Source organism: Oryctolagus cuniculus, chromosome 17, assembly GCF_051225735.1.
Source record: "Oryctolagus cuniculus isolate XC-2025 breed Fujian yellow rabbit chromosome 17, ASM5122573v1, whole genome shotgun sequence".
NCBI classification, from domain to species: Eukaryota; Metazoa; Chordata; class Mammalia; order Lagomorpha; family Leporidae; genus Oryctolagus; species Oryctolagus cuniculus.
The window spans coordinates 67,550,845-67,578,279 of record NC_142883.1 but is presented as its reverse complement, the minus strand read 5'-3'; the positions used below and the strand labels follow the sequence as shown (position 1 = coordinate 67,578,279).

At 43.7% G+C, this 27,435-nt stretch overlaps 2 protein-coding genes and 1 pseudogene across 10 annotated transcripts in view; 1 reads left to right on the top strand and 2 right to left on the bottom strand.

Annotated features, from left to right (window-relative positions):
- Nucleotides 1-5,101: 5,101 nt before the first annotated feature.
- On the bottom strand, nucleotides 5,102-6,052 carry LOC149121341 (zinc transporter ZIP1 pseudogene; annotated as a pseudogene).
- Nucleotides 6,053-16,129: 10,077 nt separating this feature from the next.
- The window catches only part of LOC103347026 (uncharacterized), a 43,934-nt gene continuing 32,628 nt past the window's right edge, over nucleotides 16,130-27,435 (bottom strand). Inside the window, exons 10-12 of the mRNA XM_089317031.1 lie at nucleotides 25,416-25,417; nucleotides 18,434-18,951; nucleotides 16,130-16,207 (exon numbers count right to left, since the gene is read on the bottom strand). Coding sequence (XP_089173157.1) covers nucleotides 16,130-16,207; nucleotides 18,434-18,951; nucleotides 25,416-25,417 — 598 coding nt within the window. The remainder of the gene's footprint in view (nucleotides 16,208-18,433; nucleotides 18,952-25,415; nucleotides 25,418-27,435) is intronic.
- LOC127484232 (uncharacterized) lies at nucleotides 19,728-26,744 on the top strand. Of its 9 annotated transcripts, none has more exons than XM_089317150.1 (3): nucleotides 20,800-21,249; nucleotides 24,065-24,105; nucleotides 25,178-26,744. In XM_089317150.1, the coding sequence occupies exons 1-3, from the start codon at nucleotides 20,890-20,892 to the stop codon at nucleotides 25,242-25,244; spliced, it is 468 nt and encodes a 155-aa protein (XP_089173276.1). In that variant the 5' UTR covers nucleotides 20,800-20,889; the 3' UTR covers nucleotides 25,245-26,744. The 9 variants fall into 9 exon arrangements, 2 of the variants coding, with proteins under 2 accessions (XP_089173276.1, XP_089173277.1); XM_089317151.1 differs by having other exon boundaries at nucleotides 24,065-24,130; XR_016223741.1 differs by lacking the exons at nucleotides 20,800-21,249; nucleotides 25,178-26,744 and adding an exon at nucleotides 19,728-20,501 and having other exon boundaries at nucleotides 24,065-25,157.

Below are 27,435 nucleotides of genomic sequence, written 5' to 3'. Positions count from 1 at the left end.
CTGGGTTAGAACATTAAACTGATTTTGGATGATTGTTGGGTTGCTGTTCTGAATCAAGCCGATTGATCATTCCACACTGCTGAGAAGGAAAAGTAGAAATGTCAGCTTTCTGAGTTAGATTTTCTGGCTGCTTATGTATGTTTTTCTGATTCTCTAACTAGCATAAGCCTCCCATTTCCACATGGAGAGTGATTGCCAAGGCATGGAAGCCTGTGTCAGCTTCTGAATGTGGGTTCCTTTGTAAACTGTGAGCTAAGCTGGCTGCTTCCCAGAGCTGGTTCTTTTATGTGCTTTGTAGAAGCTTGCTGTTTTCTAATTACACTTTGCCCCTTATTTAGGAATTATGTGCCATGGTCTGAGTGTTAGATGTTTACTGTCTTGCTTGGAACCTGCGTTACTCAGTTAAGGCTTGAAAAGAGAATTCTTGACAGCCATGGGATCCTTACCCAGGTGAATCAATGGGCCTTGGTGAGCTCAGGTGCGTTCCTGATCTTTTCTGCTTCTCCGCTCAGAGATGATGAAGTCCTGATTCTTTCAGATGTTCTTTGTGGCTTATTGTCAATTTCTCCCAAAGGAGAGGCTTGTTTGGTTTTGCCTTCATGAATTTTCCAAGAAGTTGATGTTACCTATTGATACGACACTGATTTTTTTTTGCCTCAGGCAGTTACGCTTGTAGCATGGCACTGTCTGAGGCTGTGGATTCACCCCATTCTCTCACTGCTGCTGCTGTTCATGGAACTTGGCTTGTTTCAAGATTATTTATGCATTCATTTATTTGTTTTAGAGGTTTATTGATTTGAAAGGCAGAGTGACAGAGAGAAGGAAAGAGAACTTCCATCAGCTGGTTCACTCCCCAAATGGCTGCAATGTCCTAGATTGGGCCAGATGAAAGCCAGCAGCTTCATTTAGGTCTTGACATGGGTGGCCAGGGCCCAAGGACCATCTTTTGCTGCTTTCCCAGGTACATTAGCAGGGAGCTGGATCAGAATAGGAGCAGCTGGGAATCAAACTGGCACCCATATGGGATACCTGCACTGTAGCTGGCGGCTTAACCTGCTGCACCACAGCATCGGCCCCTCAAGTTTATTTTTGATGTTGGTGATAATTTTATTTTTTGGTTTTAATTCTGCAAGAGGTAATGCAAGATAATTTTTTTTATAAATTGGGAAAATTCCATTGTTTTATAGACTGAAGAATCTGAAATTTAGTGGGAAGTGTTAATACAGTAGACAAATCATATACTTTTTCATGTCTGTGTATTTATTTTACAGTATACCAAAACTTGGAGGAGTGACCTTATTTATTGACTTTTTTTTAATCTGGTATTAACTGGCATCTCTGTGTGATTACACATTTGCTAAATAATAATAACCACTTGTTTGTTATATAACTGTTTTTGTTTACACTGTTTAGCAATGGTGTATCTGTATTTTTCTTTGCAATTCTATGAGTTTTGGCCTTATTTAGTGTGATGTTCTATTATCTATAAGCATTATAATGTTTTTTCAGAGAACTGCCTGCTGTATCATTATGTAACTCTGCATGTATTTCTGACCTAAATCCTGATTTGTCTGAAATAGGTATAAGTATTCCAGGTTTCTTTGGACTGGTGTTATAATGATCTATAATATATTTCTTTTTTTTTTTTGACTGGCAGATTTGACAGTGAGAGACAGAGGGAAAGGTCTTCCTTCCATTGGTTCACCCCCCAAATGGCCGCTACTATCAGCAGGCTGCACCGATCCAAAGCCAGGAGCCAGGCACTTCCTCCTGGTCTCCCATCTGGGTGCAGGGGCCCAAGCACTTGGGCCACCCTCCACTGCCTTCCCGGGCCACAACAGAGAGCTGGACTGGAAGAGGAGCAACTGGGACTAGAACCCGGCGCCCATAAGGTATGCTGGTGCTGGAGGCAGAGGATTAGCCAAGTGAGCCATGGCACTGGCCCCCCTATATTTCTGTATATATTTAAATTTACATCTCTTTGCTTGTCTTTTAAAATACCTATATGTATATCTTACGTTGACAGATATGTCTTTACCGTATAAAATGAAGTTTGGAACTACTTATACACTGAGGAATAGATAAATTAAGCTAATTAATGGTATGCATTTTGTCACATACCTATTTTTAAAGATTTTATTTATTTATTTGAAAGACAAAGTTATAGAGGGAGGAGATGAGGCAGAAGAGGCAGAGATTTTTTCTTCTGTTGGTTTACTTTTCAGATGGCCACATGGCAGGACTGGGCTAGGCCAAAACCAGAAACCTGGAACTCCATCCTGGTCTCCCACATGGGTGGCAGGAGCCTAAGGATTTGGCCATCTTCCACTGTTTTCCCAGGTGAATTAGCAGGGGGCTAGATCAGAAGTGGAGCAACTGGGCCGTGAACCAGCACTCGTGGAATGCTGGTATAGCAGATGGTTTCTTAACCCACTGGGACACAATGCCAGCCCCCACATATTTATTTTTTATGGTAAAATGCTAAAATATAATCTCCTCATTAATGTAAATAGAATACATTGTTATTAATTTTTGTCACTATATTGTACATCAGACCTCTTAAAATTATTCTTCTTATACAGATAAAATTTTTATCCTTTGGCCAACGTGACTTTTTTTTTAAAGTGTGTCTTTTTTTTAAAGAAAAGATTTGTTGGGGCCAGCACTGTGGCACAGTGGGTTAATGCCCTGGCCTGAAGCGCTGGCATCCCATATGGGTTCTGGTTCTAGTCCCCGCTGCTCCTCTTCCATTCCAGCTCTCTGCTATGGCCTGTCACAGCAGTAGAAGATGGCCCAAGTCCTTGGGCCCCTGCACCTGCTTAGAAGACCTGGAAGAAGCTCCTGGCTCCTGGCTTCAGATTGGCGCAGCTCTGGCCATTGCAGCCATCTGGGGAATGAACCAGCTAATGGAAGACCCCTCTCTCTCTGTCTCTACCTCTCTCTGTAACCCTGTCATTCAAATAAATAAAATAAATCTTAAAAAAAGATCTGTTTATTTAATAAGCAGAGTAACAGAGAGGTAGAGGCAGAGAGAGAGAGGGTGAAGGTCTTCCATCTGCTGGTTCACTCTCCAGATGGCTGCAATGGCTGGAGCTGTGACTATTCAAAGCCAGGAGCCAGGAGCTTCTTCCAGGTCTCCCACATGGATACAGGGGCCCAAGGACTTGGATCATCTTCTACTGCTTTCCAAGGCCATAGCAGAGAGCTGAATTGGAAGAGGAGCAGCCAGCCGGGACTAGAACCAGTGGCCTTATGGGATGCTGATGCCTCAGGCGGAGGATTAACTTACTGCGCCATGGTGCCGGCCCCAAGGGTCTTTTTTTTTTAAGGTTTATTTTTATTTATTTGAAAGGCTGAGTTATTGAGAGAGGGACAGAGCTTCCATCTGCTGGTTCATTCCTCAAAGGGCTGCAATGGCTAGAGCTGGGTCAATCCAAAGCCAGGAGCTTCTTTTGGGTCTCATGTGCATGCAGACGCCCAAGCAGTTGGGCCAACTTCTGCTTTCCCAGGCTCATTTAATGTGGAGCTGGATTAGAAGAGGAGCAGCTGGGATTCGAACCAGTGCCCATATGGGATACTGGCACTGTAGATGGTGGCCTAACCCGCTATGCCACAATGCCAGCCCCATCTTAACTTTTAATTTTCCTATGTTACTCTCTTTTTTGTATAAACCTTTTGTTATTTGGGTAGCATGTCCCAAAACAGGTCAGTTAGTAAAAATAGGTTCAAGAGAATACAGCCTGATGCATAGCCCTCCTTCCCCAAAAATAACCCTGGTGGGTAGAAATCTCCCTATCCACTTGGGCTCCTCCAGTATTAAACAAAAAAAGTTTTGGTAGCTCAGTATTTATCATCTGTGCCTGGGGCACCATGTCCATGTTCCATATTCCTAAGGTGCAGCAGCGGTAGGTGGCCCCAGCTCTCCAACAGTCCCCCAACACACATCCCGGCAAACATTTCTGCTCCCCACTCTCCCCCAAGGATCTGGGACCAAAATAAAGCAGATTCCCTCTACTGAGGTGCTGGGCAGGGCTCACTGCCACATCACTGTGCTTTGAGAAGAAGGAAGGAAGCTATTTGGCACTTTAGAAATAGAGGAGTGTGCAGAACTGGAGATGCCCTAGAAGGTAACAAAACTGCCAAGGAGAGACCATTTGGTACTACTCCCCTGGGAGAAGGGAAGCGGGAAAACTTATATGAGTACAAGAGCAGGAGGAGTCCACTCCAGTGGCAGGTGCTGGAATTGAAATGGGCTAAACCCAATAGGACACTGACTCTGGGCCCATGTTCTCCTCTTACGCTTACCCCATAGCAGCATGGTTTTACCTCTAGCTTTCCTAGTGTCAGTCTGTCCCTATCCATAGTCCCTGACCAGTCAGTGTCCTCTGATCATCTCTCTAATGACTTAACTGTCTTGTTTCTTGGGCCAGCCTTTGCCACTGCCTGTGGGGAGCAACTCGGACTAGACTAAGTTACTGGAATTAAGACTTATTCTATGCATCTGCTCTCCAACAATATGGCACTGGGAGAGGAGTAAACAGCTTCTACGCAGCTGTCTCTCGCCAACTTGAGTGATGACCTGCAGGAGCTGATTCTGCTCCTGATTGGAGGAGAGCAGCGTACTCGGCATGTTGGTAGCAGAGTTGGGATTGGTGGAAGAGGACTATAAAGGGGGAGAGAGACAACATGCACCAGGAACATCTATCTGAAGGAACACCTGAGCAGCCCCCGAGAGAGCCGGCCGGCGGTGTGCCGCTTCCCCGCGGAAGTGGGGAAAGTGGCAGGGGGAACCGCCCTTCCACGGAGGTGGAAGGGACGGTAGCCAACCCAGGAAGAACCAGCAGCAAACCCGGGGAGGGCCGAGCAGACAAAAGAACAACGCAGGGTCCTGTGTCGTTCCTCTGCGAAGAGGGGGAGCGACAACTGCCTTCTCATTGGTCGAGATAATTCCAAAGCCTCCATCCCTACCTCTCAGAGAACTCTGTGGTCCTCAGTACCTCCCTTCCCCATTCCTTCTTCCCCCCACATACTTGGGGGAGGGGAGGAAGGGAGGGCAGCGACACCTGCTAATCAACCTCCCCTGCCCCTCTCTTGATGTGTCCTAGATTTGAGTGAGGGGCAGGTCAGTGAGCAGAGCAAAGCCTGCTAGGAGCAGAATGACCTTGAGGACCCTCTGCTCAGAAGTGGTCAGCTCCTGAGGCAAGATTCCCAGTAAGGTGATATAGAGGAAGGTGCCCACTGCCAGGCCCTCTAGCACAGACTGGGCCAGCTGGTGCAAGGTTCTGCCAACTCTGCCAGAGCTGCACCCAGCCCAGTGCCTAGAGGTGTCATGCTTGAGAAGAGGATCCCACAGCCAGCCATGACCTTTACTCGCAGGTGGCTCTGCAGCAGCCATAGAGACAGGCCAGGATACCCTTGTGGAGCAGCAAAGCCAGATAGAGATCCATGGCCCGAGCCTGGTCCTGCTGCAGCCCCACTGCTAGCCCCTCAAACACTGAGCGCAGGGCCAGAGAGAAGACCAGTACACAGGCACGCAGGGCTGAGGGGCTGCCGGGGCTCCATGTGCCTGTGGGATGCCTGGACCATCTTGCCAATGCTGTGGCCCACCATGCACTGTTCCCAGCAGAGCCCTTGTTTCCTCCTGTGGTGGTAGCCCCAACTGCTCCTTGTAAGCCAGGGTGATCTGTTCCATCACGAGGACCAGGAAGAATGTCATGGCTAAGATGGACTCTTGTAGGAGAAACTGGAGTGTCATGTGCAGGGCTGCCCAGGGCCTCATCTATCACAGCTACGTAGTCAGGCAGCAGGTCCAGGAGACAGGTGGCCAAAAACACCCCCCCCAAGCAGCTCACTAGGCTCAGGGCTTTCTGGAGGGAACCTGAGGCTTCATGGCTGGCTCCAGGCTGCCACAGCATGCAGAGGGGCACCAGGCTTCAGAGGAGGGTGAGCACCAGCAGCAGCACCAGGGCCTCCAGCCCCCCGGGCACTGGGGCTCCAAAGCCACAGCCTCTAAGCACCACACCAGGGGCTCTGGCTCTCCCCAGGGCCCCATGGCAGTTGTGGTTCCAGCAACTCTCCAACCTCACCAGGGTCTCACTACCGTTGCTCTTTTAATTGATATATTTAGATAATATGCATTTAATGTTATTTATATCATTAGATTAATATTTTCTATAATTATAATCATTTTCTGTTGTAGTTCTTGTTTTTCTAAAGTCTTATTTTTTGGTTAATGGGAAGACAGAGACAGAGAAAGATCTTCCGTCTGCTGGTTCACTCCCCAAATTTCTCAAATAGCCATGGCTAGGCCAGGAAAGTTAGGTGACAGGAACTCTGGGTTTCCAACCAGTGTGGAAGAACCCAAGTATTTGAGCCATCACCTGCTGTCTTTCAGGGTGTGCGTTAACAGGAACTTGAATCAGAAACTGTGTAACCAGACTCAGTCCAGTCACTTCAGTATGGGATATGATCATCACAGTGGGCATCTTAACTACTTATTTTAAACTAACATAACAAACCCCAACCCCAATTCTTGTTTTTTAAATCATTTCTGTCTTCTGCTTTTATCTTTAAAAAGATTTCTGTTTATTTTATTTGAAGAGTAAGAGAGACACACAGAGAGAGACGGATCTATGATCTGCAGGTTATTCCCCAAATGCCTGAAATAGTTTGGGCTGGTCCTGGCCAAGCCAGGATTTCAGTCTGGATCTCAGATTGAGTTGACAGGGATCAAAGTACTTGAGCCATCTCCTGCTTCCCACAGAGGGTGGGTTAGCAGGAAGCTGGAATTGGGAGTGGAGCCAGGACTCAAACACAAGCACTCCAATATGGGATGAGGGTATTTCAAGTACCCTGTTAATAACTATGCCATGCCTACCCCTCTCTTATTTTAATTGAGCTTCCTATAAGATGCCATTTTATCTCCTCCATTAAGGTATCATGGGTATGGGTTTCCTGAATTTTTGTTTTGATAATTTGCCTTGAGTATACAATACATATTTCTAACTGATTTAAAGTCACCTTCAAATAATAATGTATTATTTCTTGGGCAATAAAGGTAAAATGTTCTCGATTCCTTTGCCCTACCCTTTATATAGTTTATTTTTTTAAAAAAAGATTTATTTATTTATTTGAAAGAGAGAGAGAGAGTGGGAGAGGGAGACACACACACACACACACACACACACACACACACATACACACAGAGAGATAGAGAGATCTTCCATCTGCTGATTGACTACCCAAATCGCTGCAATGGCCAGAGCTGGGCAGATCCAAAGCCAGAAACCAGGAACTTCTACTGGGTCTCCCATGTGGGTTCTGGATCCCAAGCACATGGAACATCGTCTGCTACTTTCCCAGGTGCATTAGCAGGGAGCTGGATCAGAAATGGAGCAGCTGGGACTTGAACAGTGCCCATATGGGATGCTGGCTCTGCAGGCAACAGCCTAACCTACTACACCACAGGGCCAGCTCCTAGATAATTTCTTTTAGCTGTTAGAAGCTGTAATGACCCAGTAAAATGTTAATATTGTCATTTTGAATAAAAGTTTATTTATTAGATCTTATGGGAATAAAGCAAATATTTTATAGTACTGTCATTTAGTTCTTTTTTTTATATAAGATTTGTTTATTTATTTGAAAGAGTAACAAAGAGAGCTCTTCCACCTGCTGGTTTACATCCTAGATGGCTACAATGGCCAGAGCAGGGCCAGACCAAAGCCAGGATCCAGAAGCTTCATTTGGGTCTCCCATGTGGACGCAAGGGCCCAAGGGCTTGGGTCATCTTCTACTGCTTTCCTAGGTCATAGTAGAGAGCTGGATTGGAAATGGAGCAGCTGGGACTTGAACTGGGCCTGCTAAGCCACAGCACCAGTCTCTCATTTAGCTCTTTAAAAACATTACTTTATGTGACCAGACATCTAAAACTATATGTCTCTTTTTCTTGAATGAATTCCTTTTTTGGTTATTTATTTGAGAAACATAGGGACAGACAGAGACCTCCTTTCCACTGATTTACTCCCCAAATGCTCACAGCTTCCATGTCAAGGACAAGACAGAAGCTGGGAGCTGGAAACTCGATACAGGTTTTCCCTGTGGGTTTCATGAGCTGAGTCACTTGAGCCATCACTGCTGCTTCCCAGGGTCTACATTAAGAGGAAGCCGGAGTCATGAGCCATATCCATATCCAGGGATTGAACCCACATACTCCAGTGAAGGACACAGACTTCTGTACTGTTAGGCTACGTCCCACCCCCATTCTGTGTTTTAACTGTGAGACACAGATACAAAATTGAACACCCTGCCTGTAATTCGACAGCAGTATTAACAATGAATAAAACAGTATAAGGACCCTTCCATGTGGCTTCAAGGTTAGTTTTACATTAGTGGCATTTCATAATACCAGATTGCCTAGTTGTCACTCAGGTAAGGACTGATCAAAAAATTCAAGGGGAGATCTGGCAATCTGGCACAGCAGGTCAAGCCACCGTGACCTGCAATGCCAGTATCACACATGGGCACCATTTCGAGTCCTGGCTGCTCCATTTCTGGTTCAGATACCTGATAATGTGTCTGGGAAAGCAGCAGTTGATGCTCCAAATACTTGGGCCTCTGCACACCTGTGGGAGACCCAGATAAGGTTCTTTGCTTTAGTCTGGCCCAGCCCCTGCTCTTGCAAACATTTGGGGAATGAACCAGTTGATGGACTATCTCTTTCTCTCTGTCTCTCCCTCTCTCTCTTTACCTCTGCCTTTCAAATAAGTAAATAAATCTTTTTAAAGAAACCAGAAAAAGATTTTAAGGTGGGGGGACCTACATCGTGGCACAGCAATTTAAGCCACTGCTGAGACACTGGCATTCCATTTGAGTCCTGCCTGCTCCACTTCCAATCCACCTGCCTGCTAATGCATCTTGGAAAGTAGTAGAAGATGGCCCAGGTGCTTGAGTCCCTGCCAGCCACATGGAAGGACCAGATGAAAATCCAGGTTCCTGTTTTTGGTAGGGCCCTGCGCTGGCCACCTAGAGTTGTTGATAAGAAGACTGTGTATTTGATTAATCCCCAAAAGTGCTGGAGGACACAGGCTCCTGACTGTTTTTTATGTTATTATATCTAGGATTGTTTCCTAATTTCTTTTTTTTAATTTATTTATTTGAACACCAGAGTTACAGAGAAGCAGAGGCAGAGAGAGAGAGAGAGAGAGAGAGAGAGAAAGGTATCTTCCATCTGTTGGTTCACTCCCCAGATGGCTGCAATGGCTAGAGCTGCACCGATCTGGAGCCAGGAGCCTCCTCTGGGTCTCCCACATGGGTGCAGGGGCCCAAGGACTTGGACCATTTTTGACTGCTTTCCCAGGCCATACCAGAGAGCTGGACAGGAAGTGGAGCAATCAGGTCTCGAACCAGTGCCTGTATGGGATGCCAGTACTGCAGGCAGTGGCTTTACCTGCTCCACCGCATCACTGCCCCCTCCTAATTTCTGTTTTAGATAGTTCATTGTTATTGTATTGAGATGCTTCTATTTTTTAAAATCTTATTTAAGCAGTTTTAATTAACATATACTACTTGTACTGCTTATATGCAGTGCAATTATTTTTTAAATTTATTTTATTTATTTGAAAGTCAGATGTAAACAGAAAGAGGGAGAGACAGAGAAATCTGCTATCCACTGGTTCACTCCCTGAACAGCCACAGTGGCCAGGTTGAGACCAGAAGCCGAGTGTTCCATCTTGGTTTCCCACATATGTAGCAGAGACCAAAGTATTTGGAAATCTGCTGCTGTTTTCCCAGACACATTAGCAGAGAGGTGGCTCAGAAGTGAATCAGCTGGGCTTCAAACTGGCACTCATAGGCAGTGGCCTGACCCATTGTGCCATAATGCCAGTGACAGTGCAGTATTTGAACAAATAATAATAATATAATAATAATAATAATAATATAAGCTGATTAGGTCTTTCCATTTTCTTTTCTTTTGTGTTTTGAGCCTGCCAGCTCCTCTCCTCCAGTTCTTTAAATACCACAAAATATGGGGCTTTACCCACCATGCCACAGTGCCAGCCCCTCCATTCCTTTTTTTAAATGTCTGAATGATATTCTCTTGTCAGTTCTTTTTTAAAATTTTTTTGACAGGCAGAGTGGACAGTGAGAGAGAGAGACAGAGAGAAAGGTCTTCCCTTTGCCATTGGTTCACCCTCCAATGGCCACTGCGGCCGGTGTGCTGTGGCTGGTGCAATGCTCTGATCCGAAGCCAGGAGCCAGGTGCTTCTCCTGGTCTCCCATGCAGGTGCAGGACCCAAGCACTTGGGCCATCCTCCATTGCACTCCCTCTCTGCACATAGCAGAGAGCTGGCCTGGAAGAGGGGCAACTGGGACAGAATCCAGTGCCCTGACCGGGACTAGAACCCGGTGTGCCAGCGCCACAGGCGGAGGATTAGCCTATTGAGCCATGGCTCCGGCCCTCTTATCAGTTCTTTCACTAATAGACACCTAGATGGATTCTGTATCATGGTACTGTGACTTGCATTACAGTGGGAGAAAGACTATGCTCTGATATGCTGATTTCATTTTCTTCTGAAATATTTAGTCAGGAGTAAGATAGCTGTGCCATATGGAGGTAATTTTATTTATTTTAGAGTGACCATTCTTTTCTCCATATTGCCTATGTTAATTTGCATTTCCATCCACAGTGTATAAAATTCATTTTCATATCCTCAGCATTTAAAAAAACTTTTGGGGGGTAAGATGATTTTTTAAAAAGATGTATTTATTTACATTAAAAGGCAGAGTTACAGAGATGCAGAGGTCTTTCATTCTTTAGTTTGCTCCACAGATGGCTGCAATGGCTGGAGCTGGGCTGATCCAAAGCCAGGAGCCAGGAGTCCCCTCCAGTCTACCATGCAGTTGCAGGGGCCCAAGGGTGTGGGTCATCCTCTACTGCTTTCCCAGGCCATAGCAGAGAGCTGGATAGGAAGTGGAGCAGTCAGGACTGGAACTGGCACCCCATGGGATGCCAGAACTGCAGGCAGAGGCTTTATTTTCCCCCAAGATTTACTTGCTGGGGCCAGTGTTGTGGCACTACCTGCAGCACTGGCATCCCATATGAGTGCCGGTTCGAGTCCCGGCTGCTCCACTTCTGATCCAGCTCTCTGCTATGGCCTGGGAAAGCAGTGGAAGATGGCCCAAGTCTTTGGGCCCCTGTGCACATGTGGGAGACCCAGAAGACTCTTTTGGCTTCAGATCAGCTCAGCTCTGGCCGTTATAGCCATTTGGGGAGTGAACCAGCAGAATGGAAGACCTCTGTCTCTGGCTTTACATCTCTCTGTAACTCTGTTTTTCAAATAAATAAAATAAATCTTTAAAAAATATTTATTTATTTGAAAGTCAGAGTTACTCAGAAAAGGAGAGGCAGAGAGAGAGAGAGAGATCTTCCATCCACTGGTTCACTCTAATTGGCTGCACTGGCCAGAGCTGGGCCTATCCAAAGCTAGGAGCCAGGAGCTTCTTCCGGGTCTTCTACACAGTTGCAGGGGCCCAAGCATTTGGGCCATCTTCGACTGCTTTTGCAGACCATAGCAGAGAGTTAGATCAGAAGCGGAGCAGCCAGGACTCGAACCGGTGCCCATATGGGATTGTGGCACTGCAGGCAGTAGCTTTACCCGCTACACCACAGTGCCAGCCCTACGTGCTGGCTTTACTTGATACTCCACAGTGCTGGCCCTAATATTATGTTTTGACTTGTGTTTATTTAATGGCTAATGACATAGATCATTTTCTCACATGTTCTTACCATCTATATTTATTTTTCTGGGAAATATCTATGCAGATCCCTGCCCATTTCTTTTCTGCATGAAATTCTGGCCTCAAAGAGTTTGGGAAGACTCCCTGCATTTCAACTTTTTGGAATAGCTTGAGAGGGATCGTGCTATTTCATTTTTAAAACCTGGTGGAGCGCTGGCACCGCAGCTCACTAGGGTAATCCTCCACCTGTGGTGCTGGCACCCCGGGTTCTAGTCCCAGTTGCTCCTCTTCCAGTCCAGCTCTCTGCTGTGGCCTGGGAAGGCAGTGGACAATGGCCCAAATGCTTGGGCCCTGCACCCACATGGGAGACCAGGAAGAAGCACCTGGCTCCTGGCTTTGGATCAGTGTAGCTCCAGCCATTGTGGCCATTTGGGGGGGTGAACCAACGGAAGGAAGACCTTTCTCTCTGTCTCTCTCTGTCTAACTCTGCCTGTCCAAAAAAAAAAAAAAACCACACCTGGTAGAGATTGGTAGTAAAGCCATCTGGTGCTGACCTTTAATATGTTTGGAGACTTTGATTCCTGTTACTCATTATTGACCCATTCATGTGTTCTCTGCCTTTGTGGTTCAGTTTTGATAAGCTATATGTATCCAGAAATTAACCATTTCTTTTAGGTTTTCAGTTTGCTAGTGTAGTAGTTCTTTTCTTTTTAATTTATTTTATTTACTTGAAACATAGAGTTACAGAGAGAGGCAGAGACAGAGAGAGAGGTCTTCCATCCACTTGTTCACTCCCCAGATGGCTGTAAAGGCTGGAGTTGTGCTGATCTGAAGCCAGGAGCTTTTTCTGGGTCTCCCACATGGGTGCAGGAGCCCAAGGACTTGGGTCATCTGCTGCTGATCTCCCAGGCCATAGCAGAGAGCCATATCAGAAGAGGAGCAGCTGGGACTAGAACCAGTGTCCATATGGGATGCTGGGCTTCAGGCCAGGGCATTATCCCACTGCGCCACAGTGCTGGCCCAGTGTGGTAGTTTTTAATAGTCTCTAGTGATCTACTGTATTTGTGTGATAATATCTTCTTTTTCTCTTTTTTTCCCTTTGAATCTATTCCTTGTTTTCTTAGTGCAGCTAAAGAATTATTTTGCTTTCTAAAGAACCAACTGTTGATTTTATTGATTTTTAAAGTTGCTTAAGATTATTTCTTACTTCTGCTCTGATCTTTATTAACTTTTTTCTACTGCCATTTGTTCTGGATCATTCTTATTTTCTAGGTCCCTGTGACGAGTTGCTTATTTCTAGGTCCCTGTGACTAGGTTGCTTATTTGATAATTTTCAGTTTTTGATGTTTGGCACCTGAAGCCATACTTTTAGTTTCTTTTTTCTTTTGGCATTCCTTCAACATTTATTCATTTTTAAAAAGAGATAGTGGCTATTAATACCTCTGAGCACTTACTTTGAGACTTTTTATAAACAATTAACCATTTTTCCCACAACTAAATCCTATACATACTTTTTTACAACTTCCTTGTTTCTTTACTTTTAATATTTTTTTAAAAAATTTATTTAATGTATGTAAATTTCATGTATTTCCTATATGCAGATTTGGGAACATAGTGATACTTCCCATCCCACACTCCCTCCCACCAATGCTCTCACTGTTCTTCCTTCTCCCTCTCCCATGCACATTCTTAATTTTTACAGAGATCTACTTTAGTTAATTTATATTGATAAGATTTACCTCAACTGTTGTTCCTCAACAGTTGAAACAAGGGCTGTAAACAATCATCAAACCTCAAAGTATCGATTTCACTACTATAGATTACCTTATAGGTACTCTATTAGTTACCACAGATCAGGGAAAACATATGGTATTTGTCTTTTTGGGACTGGCTTATATCACTAAGTATAATGGTTTCCAGATGTATCCATTTGGATGCAAATGACTCTTCTGTGTAGTGTTCCATAGTATATAGTACCATAATTTCTTTATCCAGCCTTCAGTTGATGGGCATCTGAGTTGATTTCATATCATAAATTGAGTTGCAATGAACATGGGGGTACAGAAAACCCTTTAATATGCTAATTTCATTTCCTTTGGGTCAATTTCCAGGAGCAGATGACTGGGTCTTATGGTAGGTCTATATTAAGATTTCTGAGGTACCTCCAATACTGTCTTCCACAGTGGCTGTACAAGAAGAGTGGATTAGAGTACCTTTTCCCCCACATCCTCACCAGCATTTATTGTTTGTTGGTTTCTTATGACAGCCATGTTAACTAGGGTGTGGTGAAGCCTCATTTTGGTTCTGATTTGCATTTTTGTTGGCCATTTGAATTTCCTCTTTTGAAAAATGCCCTCAGGGCCATTACTGTGACACAGCAGATAAATCTACAGCCTGCAGTGTGTGCTTCCCATATGGGTGCCAGTTTGAGTCCCAGCTGTTCCACCTCCAATCCGTCTCTCTGCTGTGGCCTGGGAAGGCAGTAGAAGATGGCCCAAGTCCTTGGGCCCCTGCACCCACATGGGAGACCTGGAAGAAGCTCCTGGGTCCTGGCTTCAGATTGGCATAGCTCTGGCCATTGTGGCCAATTGGGGAGTGAACCAGTGATGGAAGACTCTCTCTCTCTCTCTCTCTCTCTCTCTCTCTCTCTCTCTATTTCTCTCTCTGCCTCTCCTTCTGTCTCTGTGTAAATCTGACTTTCAAATAAATAAATAAATCTTAAAAAGAAAAAAGTCTTTTCCCATTTCTTAACTGGATTGTTTTGTTGTTGAGTTTGTGAGCTCCTTATAGATTCTGGCTATTAATCCTTTATTGGTTGGATAGATTGCAAATATTTTCTCCCATTCTGTTGATTGACTCTTCAGTTTGCTGAGTGTTCCTATTGCAGTGCAGAAGCATCTCAGCTTGATGCAATCCCATTTGTTAATTTTGGCTTTGATTGCCTGTGTTTCTGGTGTCTTTTCTAAAGAAGTCTTTGCCTGTGGCAATGTCGTGCAGAGTTCCCCAGTGTCCTCTAGTAATTTTATTGCATCAGGTCATAGATTTAGGTCTTTGGTTCATTTTGAGTAAATTTTTGTGTAAGGTATAAGGAAGGGGTATTGTTTCATATTTCTGCACAGGGAGAACCAATGAGTTCTTTGGCTTTATTTCTTGCAGGACTTATCTTCCTCTTCCCCATGCTTTAAAAATATTTATTTATATAAATGTTTATGTATTTTTGTTTGTATATTATGTATATTTATGTATTTATTTGAAATGCACTGTGCAGAAGGCAAGATCTTCCATCCAGTGGTCTGTTTCTCAAATAGGTAGGCCAGAAAGATAGAACTTCATGTGAGTCTCCCACACAGGTGGCTGTACCCTAAGTACTTACTCCATCTGCCCCCTTCCCAGGCACATTGGAAGGGAGCTGGTTTGGAAGCCAAACAATCATGACTCAAACTATTACTCTGATATTTGATACCAGCATTGCTAGCAGCAGCTTAGCCTGTTATACCACAATGTCTATCTTTCTTCCCCGCTGTTCTAATACAACATCACAAGTATTTAAACTGTAGTTTTTTCTTCCTTGATCTTGTAAACAGGAGAGTTTCCTCTAAATAAAATGTGCTGAATGATTGACTTTCTCCTTTACAGGTTTCCTCAATCCAGTGTGGCCTTTTTTTTTGGTTGCCTTTCAATTCCTCCTAATGGCTGTGTCTAAGTTTTGTTGAATTTCATGTTTTTTTCTGTGAAAGTTCATCTTGTGAAATACTTTGTTATCAGCATGATACTTTTCAGATGTTGATAGTATAAAATCTGTCTCTGTCTTCTACACTTAATCTTGTTTTTTCATTATGTCTGCTCTTAGTTTAAGTCTCCAGTCTTATTTTTTGCTGTGCATATCAAATCTTACATAATAATTTATATAAAGAAGTTAATAAATAGGCCTACATGTCAGATTTTGCTTATTGCTTTTATATATGGAATGTGTGCTCTTTTTTGACTTTATTTTTTGTAAGATTTTAAATGCTTTTGTGGTTCACAATAGCCATCTCTTTTCAAATATTTATTTATGTGTTTGAGAGGCAGAATTTCAGAGAAAGAGAGAGAGAGAGACAGAGATATTGAGATCTTCTATCTATTGGATCACTCCCCAAATGGCTTCAATAGCTAAGGCTGCACCAGGCTAAAACCAGGAGCTAAGAACTCCATCTGGGTCTCCTATTTGGGTGGCAGGGCCCCACACTGTGGATCATCCTCTGCTGCCTTCCCTGATGCATTAGCAAGGAGCAGGATTGAAAGTGGAGCAGCCAGCATCATAGGTGGTGAGTTAACCCACTCTGCCACAATGTTAGCCCTGAGTCATCATCTTTTACTTGCAAATCATATTATACCTCTTTATAATATGTGGTTATTGCTGTGTCGACACTAAAGTTTGGGTATCATGAATGTCTAAGATGACTCTAAGGTGCTGTGTTTCTTCAAAAGACTAAAAATATTCAGGAAAGTCTTCATATTCACATCCCCATTTATTACACTAGAGAGATCTACTAAAGTGAGCTGAGAAATGAGCTGGATCTAGATCTACCATATGGGCGGCAGGTGAACAAGCACTTGAGCCATTACTTCTGCCTTCTTAGGGTCTGCGCCAGTAAAAACTTTTGGTTAGGATTCAGAGCTGGGCCTTGGGCATCCTAATAGCTATGTTGAATGCCCTGCTCCATCTGATGACATTTATGTTATATTCAGATCTTTTAATTTTTTGATTTACCCTAATAGGAGAACATTTCAGAAGATTCTTTGTATTTTGTAGGTATAAGTTGAATTTTGATCATAATCATTTGCATTTATCTTTGATTTGACTAATAGCTCTCACAGTGCTGAATAATTGTGTTCATGTAGCAGCCTTGTGTCCCAGTGTTTCCTCTTGAACTGTGATACTGTTTGGGGGGCCAAGATATATACAGTATATCATGTTAAGAAAATGCACTGAAATCTCTTTTACTGAGGGTGTGTTTTACAAATGGAATATTTGAAAATATATTTTTCAGGGGCTGACACTGTGGCGTAGTGGGTGAAGCTGCTGACTAAAGTGGCAGCCTCCCCCATGGGCACTGGTTCAAGTCTCAGCTGCCCTATTTCTGATCCAGCTCTCCAGCTGTGGCCTAGGAAAGCAGTGGAGGATGGCCTAGGTCTTTGGGCCCCTGCATCCATGTGGGAGACCAGGAAGAGGCTCCTGGCTCCGGATTGGCACAGCTCTGGCTGTTGCAGCCAATTGGGGAGTGGACCAGTGGATGGAAGACCTCTTTCTCTCTCTGCCTCCCCTCCCTCTGTGCAACTCTGACTTTCAAGTAAAATAAATACAGCTTAAAAAAAAGAAAATATATTTTTCAAATCTATATGGATGATCAAAGAATGTTTTTTTCTGTGGAACAAGAAATATGATGAGATGTTTAGAGTGAAAATAACATACAATTCCTTTGGTAGTAAAAATGTTGAAATCATATATGCTCATTAGTAGACTCTTTATAATTAAGCTTTTCTGTATCTCACAAAGAAATTTGACAAATTCATTGATTGTTATGTCATTCTAGTACTATTTGCTTTTGTGCTCTTTATGTTAGCTTATATTGGAATCATTCATTCTGATGGTGTCAAGCATCATTGAAATTCTGCTGCTTTCCAAATTTTTATCTGCAGTCTAGATTTCAAACTCTAGGTTATATGTTGGTTGCTATTTGAATGTGTCCACGTATTTGACTACAGAAACTTCAAAACAGTTTGTCTAAGTTCAGTGTCATTTCTTTCTATCATATTCTTTGTATTTTCTCCTAATTTCTATTTACAATGCAAGTGTCTACCAGCCCTTCGTGCATATAACATGTAATTAAACTCCATGTTTCACCTTTTACACAAGAAATTAACACTGAATTCTGTTCCTGCTTTCTTGATTACTTGTTTTTTTAATTTATTTATTTGAAAGATGGAGAGAGAGAGAGAGAAAGAGAGAGACACTTACATCTATTGGTTCACTCCCCAGTTGGATACAATGGCAAGTGCTGGACCAGGCTGAAGTCCAAAGTCCAGAGACAGAGGCTTCACCCAGGTCTTCCAAGTGGGTGATGGGAGCCCAAACATTTGGGCCACCTTTCTCTGCCTTTCTCAGACCATTAGTAGGAAGCTGAATCAGAACTGAAATAGCCATGACATGAACTGGCACCCATATGGGTTGCTGGCATCAGAGAGAAGTTTTGCCTGCCACACCACAATGTCAGGCCCTCTCTCTTCCTTTTTATATTTAGTTCCTTTTGCTATTTCTTATTGCTCTCTGTTATATGGTTAGTGCTAATGTTCCTCATTTTTCCTGTAATTCTCCGTTTACCTCTTACCATTCCCTTCCAGAGTATGATTTTTTTATAAGATTTATTTATTTATTTGAAAAACAGTTACAGATGGAGAGAGGCAGAGAGAGAGATGGATACCTTACACCCCCCCCCCCCCAAAAAAAAAAACCCACCACTCTGCAGCAACTAGTTCTGGATCATGCTGAGCTAGGAGCTTCTTGTTCTCTTACATGAATGAAGGAGCCCAAGCACTTGGAACATCTTCTCCTGCTTTCCCAGGTGCATTACCAGAGAGCTGGATTGGAAGTGGAGCAGTTGAGAATCAAACCAATGCCCAAATGGGATGCTGGCGTTTCTGGTGGGACCTTTACCCACTCTGGACGCCAGGATATGATTTCTGATTTCTTTCGGAGGATTTGAGGGTTAAATTGATGACCTAACAGGATAGGCTGCAAAAGCATGGCCTTTTCTTCCTTCTTAGCCTCATCGATTTTTTCTTGAATTTCTTCATCTAACAAATTCTGTAGAAAATAGAGCTTTCTCAACTTATTTCTGTAAGGATGAGAGGGCCTCCTTATGTGGGTTTTCACGTAGCTCAGGGACTTATCTCTATCTTGCACATTTGAAAAAAGCAGTGTAATGAATGGTAATAATGTTGATTCTACATTTTGTAGATTTTCCTCTGAGAAATAAGGCAATATGTAATTCAGTGCACTAATAATGTCACTTTCATTGTTGAAGTCCCGCTGTTCACTCATGCGGCCTGGGAAGTCCACGCTGTTTCTCTCTGATACTGGGTTCCCTGGCTCAATAGTCAGCTGCTTGCTGGTGTTGTTCTTCCGGGCTTGCAATATCTTCATGAATGCCCCCTTTGGGTTCCCTATAGATGCTTCTTCAACTGTCAAAAAAAGAAGAGACTGCTTTTTGGTACGGAAGACTGATGGGACAGCTTTATGTCAGTCCACAGCCCTACACTCTGATCAATTAAATTAGGAGTCAAATCCAATATTTGGGGTACTATTGAGACTTTAGAGAGAAAAGTAAAACCAAACTCAAACCTATGAAATGGCAACAAAAAAGGAGAAAAAGATATTTTTGAGAGGGGCATTCAGAAGAGTTCGCAGTGTTAAAAAGCAGTAACTATGATCAGTATTATTTCATTGGTTTCCAATGACCAACCACTCCAGGCTTAGAATAAGGCTGGAGGACAAATGGCCCCACCCAGCTGCCCCTTCTGTGGCTCTGCCCCTGCTTCTCAGCCACATCATTCCACAGTCCTGCCTCATGCTGAGGGAGCACAAGGCATCCTCCCTCCCTCCCTCCCTCCCTGTGGCCCTATGTTCTTGCTGCCATCACAGGTGTCCATGGCAAAAGATAGGCATGTAAGGGGAGTGAGGGCAGAGATGGTCAAGCCAAGGGGCCTTGCTCCTCACCTCAATGTGTTCTTTCCCACCCTTGTAAAGGGAGATTAACAATGCTTGTCCTTCTCACCTCTTGAGATGGAGGGAATAATATAATTGGTAGAATAATATAACTGGTCTGGAAGGTGAGCAACACTGTGTAGATGGGTATACAGTTATCACTGTGCTAATGCCTCAGATCCCTGACTGAGATCCGAATTCAAGCTGTCTAAGGAAGAAAGCGGTCACATTTTGGAAGTCACGACATTGAAGAGTTAAAATTGTATATGTGCGGGTGTAAAAAGTTAAGCTTAAGCTTACAGGTTTAAACCTTCCTGGTACAGCTGTAAAAATAAGACAGAGTGAAGTAGCACCTTGACAGTAGGGACTCCATTTTGGAGCACTTGAGACTCCATTCTGAGACAGCACCCCCCACCGTGAGACTCTGGTCTGAAACTATGATCTCAAATAGCCGGACAATAGCAGTGCACTACATCACCCTTGGCAACACACAAAAACCCCCTAGCATGATTGCTCAAGCTTAAAAGTAGAAAGGTTACACCTGGGTTACCTGGGCTAATAATGAAGATGTGATTTGTCTGTGTCTTACATTAATGTCAAGTCCTAATTGCTGATTGTAATATTGTAACTGGTATTGTCAAGATTATGATAAATATTAATTTCACTTAGGTTTTAGGTTATGTTGACCCCAGTAACCATATACTCTCTTTTGATTTTATGTACTCTCTTTTGATTTTAGCAACTGTGTATAGCAACCATGCATAGCAACCATGTATTCCCCCCTTCCCGGTTTTGCGGTTTTTGCCTTTATAAACCCTAACCTTTGGTTATTCGGGGCTGCTCTGTTCATGTATGATCAGACAGCCCCAGCATGCTGGATAATCAATAAAGCTTCCGCTTGCTGTTTGCATAAGAGATGTCTCTTGGTGACATTTTTCGGGCAGTCGACTCTAACATTTGGAGGCCCCAGCGAGATCTGACTGCTGCTTGCAGACGTCTCCAAGGGATATCTCTCGGGGTAAGTGCAGGCGCCTATTTGTGTTGTCGGCCGGCTTATTTGTGGTTTGTGTCTCTTCATTCTGGATTTTGGTAGTTTGTGAGCGCTCTAGGGTTTTGGGAACTGTGCTGGTGTAGTAGCTGCTGGGACAGGGCGTGAGCCCTTCCTGGCTGTGGCCGGCAGACGTGCCCGGGGGCCACAGGCTACGGCCCTGAGGGACGCCTCAGGAGGACAAAGGAAGGCTGGGGACACCCAGATACTTCCGACCGGGGCAGGCGTGGAGTCTGCATTCCCAGCACAGACGGGGTGGCCGGTAAGGCCTTCTTATTATTAGTCTTTTGTAGTTGTAAGGTGCTTTGTTGGTTGTCTTGTTGTTTGTTGATTGTATTCTCTTGTCATTTAGCATTGTATGGGGCGCTGTGATGGCTCCCGTTTGGTAGATTTGGAATCTGCATTTGTATTGTCAGCATTGTCGCGTGACTCTGAAGTGGTTCTGGAGTCTGCATTTGTAGGTTCTGAAGTGGTTCCGGAGCTTGCATTTGTATTACCGGCATCCTCACAGGGCTCTGAGGCGGTTCCAGAGTCTGTGTTTGTATTGCCAGCATCATCGCGACCAGTAGTTTATCTCAGTTCCTTTACGGACACTTTGTGTGGTTGTTGTGTGCTGATTCTCTACACTGTTTGTCTGTTCGTGTACATTGTGATGTCTGCTAACATGGGCCAGACTGTGTCTACACCTTTGTCTCTAACTTTGAATCATTGGTCGGAGGTAAGCAACCGGGCACATAACCTTTCTTTGTCAGTCAAGAACGTAAAGTGGCAGTCTTTCTGTGCCTCTGAATGGCCCCCCGGAGGGCTCTCCATTTACCACTCATTCGCCAAGTGAAAGAGGCCATTCTCCTGCCTGGCCCTCATGGGCACCCAGACCGGGATTTTGAGAAAACATCGGAGGTCAGTATTCCTTCCCTCAAGCGGGACCGGATCTGTGGAAGTGACCGTTGAGTGTCCGGCACCCCACAGCTCTCCGAGAATGCGGAGTCCCCCCGGCCACGGCTTAGCTACGGCCGAAACTCCAGAGGGATTGTAAGGAACGGGAGGGAAATTAGGAAGGGCAGTTGGCTGAGAGCCTGGAGATCCCCTGAGTTTGCTTTGGCTTCCCGGCAGCCAGACTGTGACCCGAGCACCAGGTCTCTCTCTCGGAGGGACGCCTGATCACGCTGCCTACTGGTACGCGAGCAGGGCTTAGCTTCGGTCGAGGCTAATATTGACCCTCAGGTAAACTCAGACAACTAGGTAGTGGGTAACCTTAAGTGATAGGAGATTTCATGAGGAGCTTCATTGCTTTCTGCCTTCCTCCTCCTCCCGGGGGCTCCCTCCCCCACTCTTTTGCTCTCCTCACTTCCATTCCTATACCACTAGCCTGGAGAAAGGGAGAGGGAAATTCCACAGGTCTCTCCACCTAGGGAAAAGCTGTTACCTGTTACCTGTTAACCCTTCCCAACTGGGTAAAAAGTTTTCCGTCTTTGCAGCTTATGGTAGCTCTGGTGCGTCTTAAAAGTTTTTTGTGAACTATTACTGTTGCTAAGCTTTGATTGCCTGAGGACTAAATCTGGAAAAGAGCTAAAGTTAACTATCTGTTGTAATTGACTGAGTGTCTGCAGTAGTCCTAATTGATCTGGCTTTGGTTAAATTATAGGAGGTTCCCAACACTCTTGGTGAAATGGCACACCTACCCAACCCCACGATTAGTCCTGCCAGGCCCCGGGTGTGTGGGTGTGTGCAGTCTTCCCTGTAAATGGGGGAACACAGCCTTTCTCTGCACTCCAAATATCTCTAGGCAGAGCCCCCACCCCAGGGCTGCTTCTTTTTCCTCTCCTGGAGGAATTTCCAATTCAATACTACTGCTGGCCTTACCTAAGGGAGCCAGAACCTTAAGCCATTAACCCTTTCCAACCTGATGGGTTTTTCTCTTTGCAGCTAATAAAAACCTAAACAGTGGGTTCATATGCTGATAATCAGCTCTTTTCTGTGCTGCTGTCCCTGACTCATCTGAGAGCGTTCACCTGTCTTGAAGGTTTCGCGTTTTTCTATTGCCATTATGAGTCTTGATTGGAAAAACTACAGCGCGAAGTTTGTTTACATTGTTTATCTGTTTTTAATGTCTAAGTAATTACCCAACTGATCAGAAATGTACTAATTTTGGCTAAATGGTTTGACTCTCTGACAGCTTAAATTCTAAACCGAGTCTTCCAACTTTGGGCTTCCAGTCGGATCCCTGGAACTCTCAAAGGATGAGACTCTAAATTTGTTAAAGTAACAGCTGCTTGGGTCAATTCAGATTATACAAAATATATTAAAATGTTATAAATAGTGTCAGACCTATGCTGTATTTATGTTTTTGCTTTCCAGCTAAAGTGGTCTTATAAAAATAAGAGTAAAATTCTGTGTATACAAGCCTTTCTGTTGTTAACTAAAGTAAGCCAATACAGATTGGTTCAGAAAATTGAGGTAATGCAAATGCCCTTTGGTTTGCTCAGTGGCTTGCTTGCTCAGTTTTACATGTCTTTGATATGCTTTAAACTTGTTTCTCTTAATGAGGAAGATCTTTTCAAAGTTGTAAACATACACTAATGTTTGCTGTCCAGGAGGTGTTATCCTTGTGTTACTTAAAAACATAAAAATGTAATTTTAACTTTTATTTCAGATAATGGTGTGGTATTCATTAATAACTCAGTGTCTTAAGTCATCTAGGCATCAGTGCTAAGTAAAACTTGGAAAAATATATTATATATACTTTTAACATCTCAAATTCAATAAAAAAAACTGTTTGAGTTTGTTAACATGTATTCTCATAGGTTGGCCATACATGACAATTCAAGACTATGTAAAAATAACTATAAGTATAAAGTTTCAAAAGGTGTAAACAAGTCATAAAAAGTTTTAAAATGTTTATAATTTTAAAATATTATTTACAGAGTTAAGTGCTAATACCAAAATTACACTGACCTAAAGTTAAAGTCTAATCTTCTGTTATAACAATGGGGTTTAAAAAAAAAAAGTGTACTAATGTTAGTAAATATCTAAAAATGGTCTAAATCATAAATCTTAAAATCTGTTTCTGCAAAAACTGTAACGTCTATTTTAACAGTGTCTGCTTAATCGATTACTCTGCCATTTCTAGAGTTAGGTCCTGTAAGCTCTTTTTGACTCTGTTAAATAATTCTGTATTATGTAAACTCTTATATACAAGGTTTTTTTTTTTATTTCTGGTTTATTCGACAACAAGAGACATAAAATTCATGTTAATCCATTGTGTACTCTACTGTCTCTGTTAAGTTATGGTTATGTGGCAGATGCTAAAAAACTGGGTTCCAGAAACCCAAGAAAGCGCTAGTGTCCACAGGCTACACGGTAAATACCCGGAAGCCAAAGGATGGCAGAGACCTCTGCCACAATTTCTCCTCTAAGTCAGGCTACGCAGTAAACACTGGTTAAACTGCCAGTTAAATCTAAAAGCCCAGAAAGTCAGGCAGTCAGGCTAGAGACCCAACTTGCTGCCTCACTTCTCCTCTTTTCTCTTCCAGAAGGGAAGTTACTACTATTCTGCAGGACTCTCCACTGTGATGTACGGTTTGATCCCCAGACCTTATGTAAGGGATGACTGACCTTTTCTGTAATAATGCCTGGCCACAGTATAGGGCCCCAAACAACATAACAAAAGAAAAAAAGGGGGGGGGGTTAAACTACTAGATCAATTTTTCAGTGTACGTGTTAAATGGGCAGAACTCCCCTTTTAAACCAAACTAAAAAATAGATAAAAAGTTAAACTGACGACCTCAAAGTATACAAACAGGTCACCACAGTTGATCTTACCTAAAGGGTCATAGTTCTCCTCATGGGCACGGTCTTAAGTGTCAGAATTTGCCCATGACCATAATTTTTCTAGCTCACCCTGATATTAAAAAATCTCCAAAAATCAGGGTTGGGTTGGGCACCCCCTTGACTTGCATCATAGAGGCTGCCTCCAGGGTCCACTTTATTAGAGACCAGGGGAATGAGGAGCAAGCTAGCAGCAGGAGCAATGTAGGGATGGGCAACAGGCCAATCAATGGCTGCTTTACACGGTGATCTGCCGTCAAGGAGACCCAGCAAAGCCAGTGCACCCCAAACCTGTGCACCTGTTGCTGATATAAGGAGCCAGGGCGTTGGGCAAGCAGCTGTCGTGACAGCAAATGCCTTCTGTCAGCCCTGCCAAGAGCACAGCCACTGGACACGGAACTGCCCTGGGTGTCGAAGGACTCCTGGTTCAGAACTACAGACCCTGTGGCCCCGAGCTAAAAAGCCTTTGGCTCTGCCCAGCCTCTGCCCAGCTTCCAATTCCAGCCACTGCTACTGGGGATGGCTTAGGGTCAGTAAAACGTAAGTTGCCTATTTCTATCAGCCTCCTATTTAACTCTCCTAGTCCAGCCATGTAATGCGAGTCAACAGGGTGCCTCCCTTAAAGGAGATTTGCATCTCTTACAATTTTCTTAACAGCACCCCATGGATAGGTCTGGGCCTCACACACCCTGCCAGGCCTTAAAAGTCTATCCAGTAGTCCAGGGGGAAGTGGTCCCCTCCACTCCTGTACTGAAACTATAGATGCTTCTCCTTACACTGTGTGTTTTTAATGCCCTTATTTGTTTTGTCTCTAACAGACTAAAAGCTGTTAACTCCAAATGGTCGTCAGACAAGGCTTCCAGCCCATTCCACTGGACTACCTGAACAGCCCTCTGGACCAAGCAGTACAGTCTTTCCAAGGCCACTGTTGCACACCATAAGACAGGTAGCAAGAGGAAATACCCAAATCCCCCTTGACGCCCACATGCCAGCTTCGAAGAAGTTACAGAAGACGGAACTCCATCCACAATCCCAAAGAAGAATTTTGGGTATTACCTCTTAAGGAAAAAAATATTAGGCAGAAAGTCAGTTATGAGCTTATGTGTGTGTGACATAAAGGCCTAATGTGTCCAGCATATGCATCTGCATCTCAGTCATCCTGACAATGTTTCATGGGCAGCCCGGCCTTTGCATCCTGCCCTGCCCCCTTCTACCTGATAACCTGCCAGGTGGAGATCCTTCTGCCTGACAAATCTTCCACAATCTCCCAGATGCAGCCCAGTATCTGCATTTCAGTATTACAGAACAGGCGGGGGTTGGATCTCATTTTCGTGGGGTGGGGGGTGTTATGTGCGGCCCTAAAGGAAAAATGTTATTTTTATGCTGACTGAACCCAGGTGGTTAAAAACTCCATGGCCAAACTCAGAAAACAACTAAAAAAAAAATAGCAACGGGAGAGGGAAACTCAACAAAAATGGTTTGAGTCATGGTTCGGCCAGTCCCCATGACTTACTACTCTACTGTCAGCCCTAGCAGGACCCTTAATTGTTCTACTCCTAATTGTAACCATAAGACCTTGTGTGTTAAATAGACTCATCACCTTAGTGCAGAAACAAATTAAAAATGTTAAACTCATGATCATAAGACAACAATATGTCACATTAAAAAAAACACAAATAATCTCTAAGATTAGAGATCCTCACAACAAGGAGTGGGGAATGAAGAGTTAAAATTGTATATGTGCGGGTGTAAAAAGTTAAGCTTAAGCTTACAGGTTTAAACCTTCCTGGTACAGCTGTAAAAATAAGACAGAGTGAAGTAGCACCTTGACAGTAGGGACTCCATTTTGGAGCACTTGAGACTCCATTCTGAGACAGCACCCCCCACCGTGAGACTCTGGTCTGAAACTATGATCTCAAATAGCCGGACAATAGCAGTGCACTACATCACCCTTGGCAACACACAAAAACCCCCTAGCATGATTGCTCAAGCTTAAAAGTAGAAAGGTTACACCTGGGTTACCTGGGCTAATAATGAAGATGTGATTTGTCTGTGTCTTACATTAATGTCAAGTCCTAATTGCTGATTGTAATATTGTAACTGGTATTGTCAAGATTATGATAAATATTAATTTCACTTAGGTTTTAGGTTATGTTGACCCCAGTAACCATATACTCTCTTTTGATTTTATGTACTCTCTTTTGATTTTAGCAACTGTGTATAGCAACCATGCATAGCAACCATGTATTCCCCCCTTCCCGGTTTTGCGGTTTTTGCCTTTATAAACCCTAACTTTTGGTTATTTGGGGCTGCTCTGTTCATGTATGATCAGACAGCCCCAGCATGCTGGATAATCAATAAAGCTTCCCCGTGCTGTTTGCATAAGAGACGTGTCTCTTGGTGACGTTTTTCGGGTGGTCGACTCTCACAACATCAGTGGTAATAACCCTCATCTACAGAAGGATACTTAAAATTACCCGAGTGTTTTGTGGATAGAAAAGCGTGAGACTCAGAGCAGGTTCAGAGTTGGACAGTCTACAAGTGCATGGAGGAGCCTTCCGACTGCATCAGAGGAGCCAGGCAGCCATTTCTGGTTATGGAACCAGAAACTCCCCGGCTCCAAATAAAACAGCATCACTTGTACTCTTTTATACAAGTGCAAAAACAACCGCAGTGAGCATCGTAGACCTGTCCTATAAGACAGAGGGCCCTTGAGGCCCAACACATAGAAAACCAGTTTATAGACTGTGTGCAAATGAGTTATCATTGAAAAGCAAAGCACCCAAGAGCACAGAACACCACGTGTGTGGTTCCCAACATTGCTTCCTTCCCCTTCCATCTCTTTTCCATGATCCTTTGTGCATATGTAAATTACATAGCAGTAACTATGTTATTAAATTACATAGCGGTGATTGCGAACCTGACTTTCAGCAAGGGAGCAGTGTAGCAATTTAGGGAGTTTAAATCTGAATGAATGAATAAAAATTAAGCAATTAATTACATTGTTACTTTAAACTTGACCCTAAAATTTTAAAATAAGAAATTTAAAACAAATAAATATTAAAAAAAAATCCTC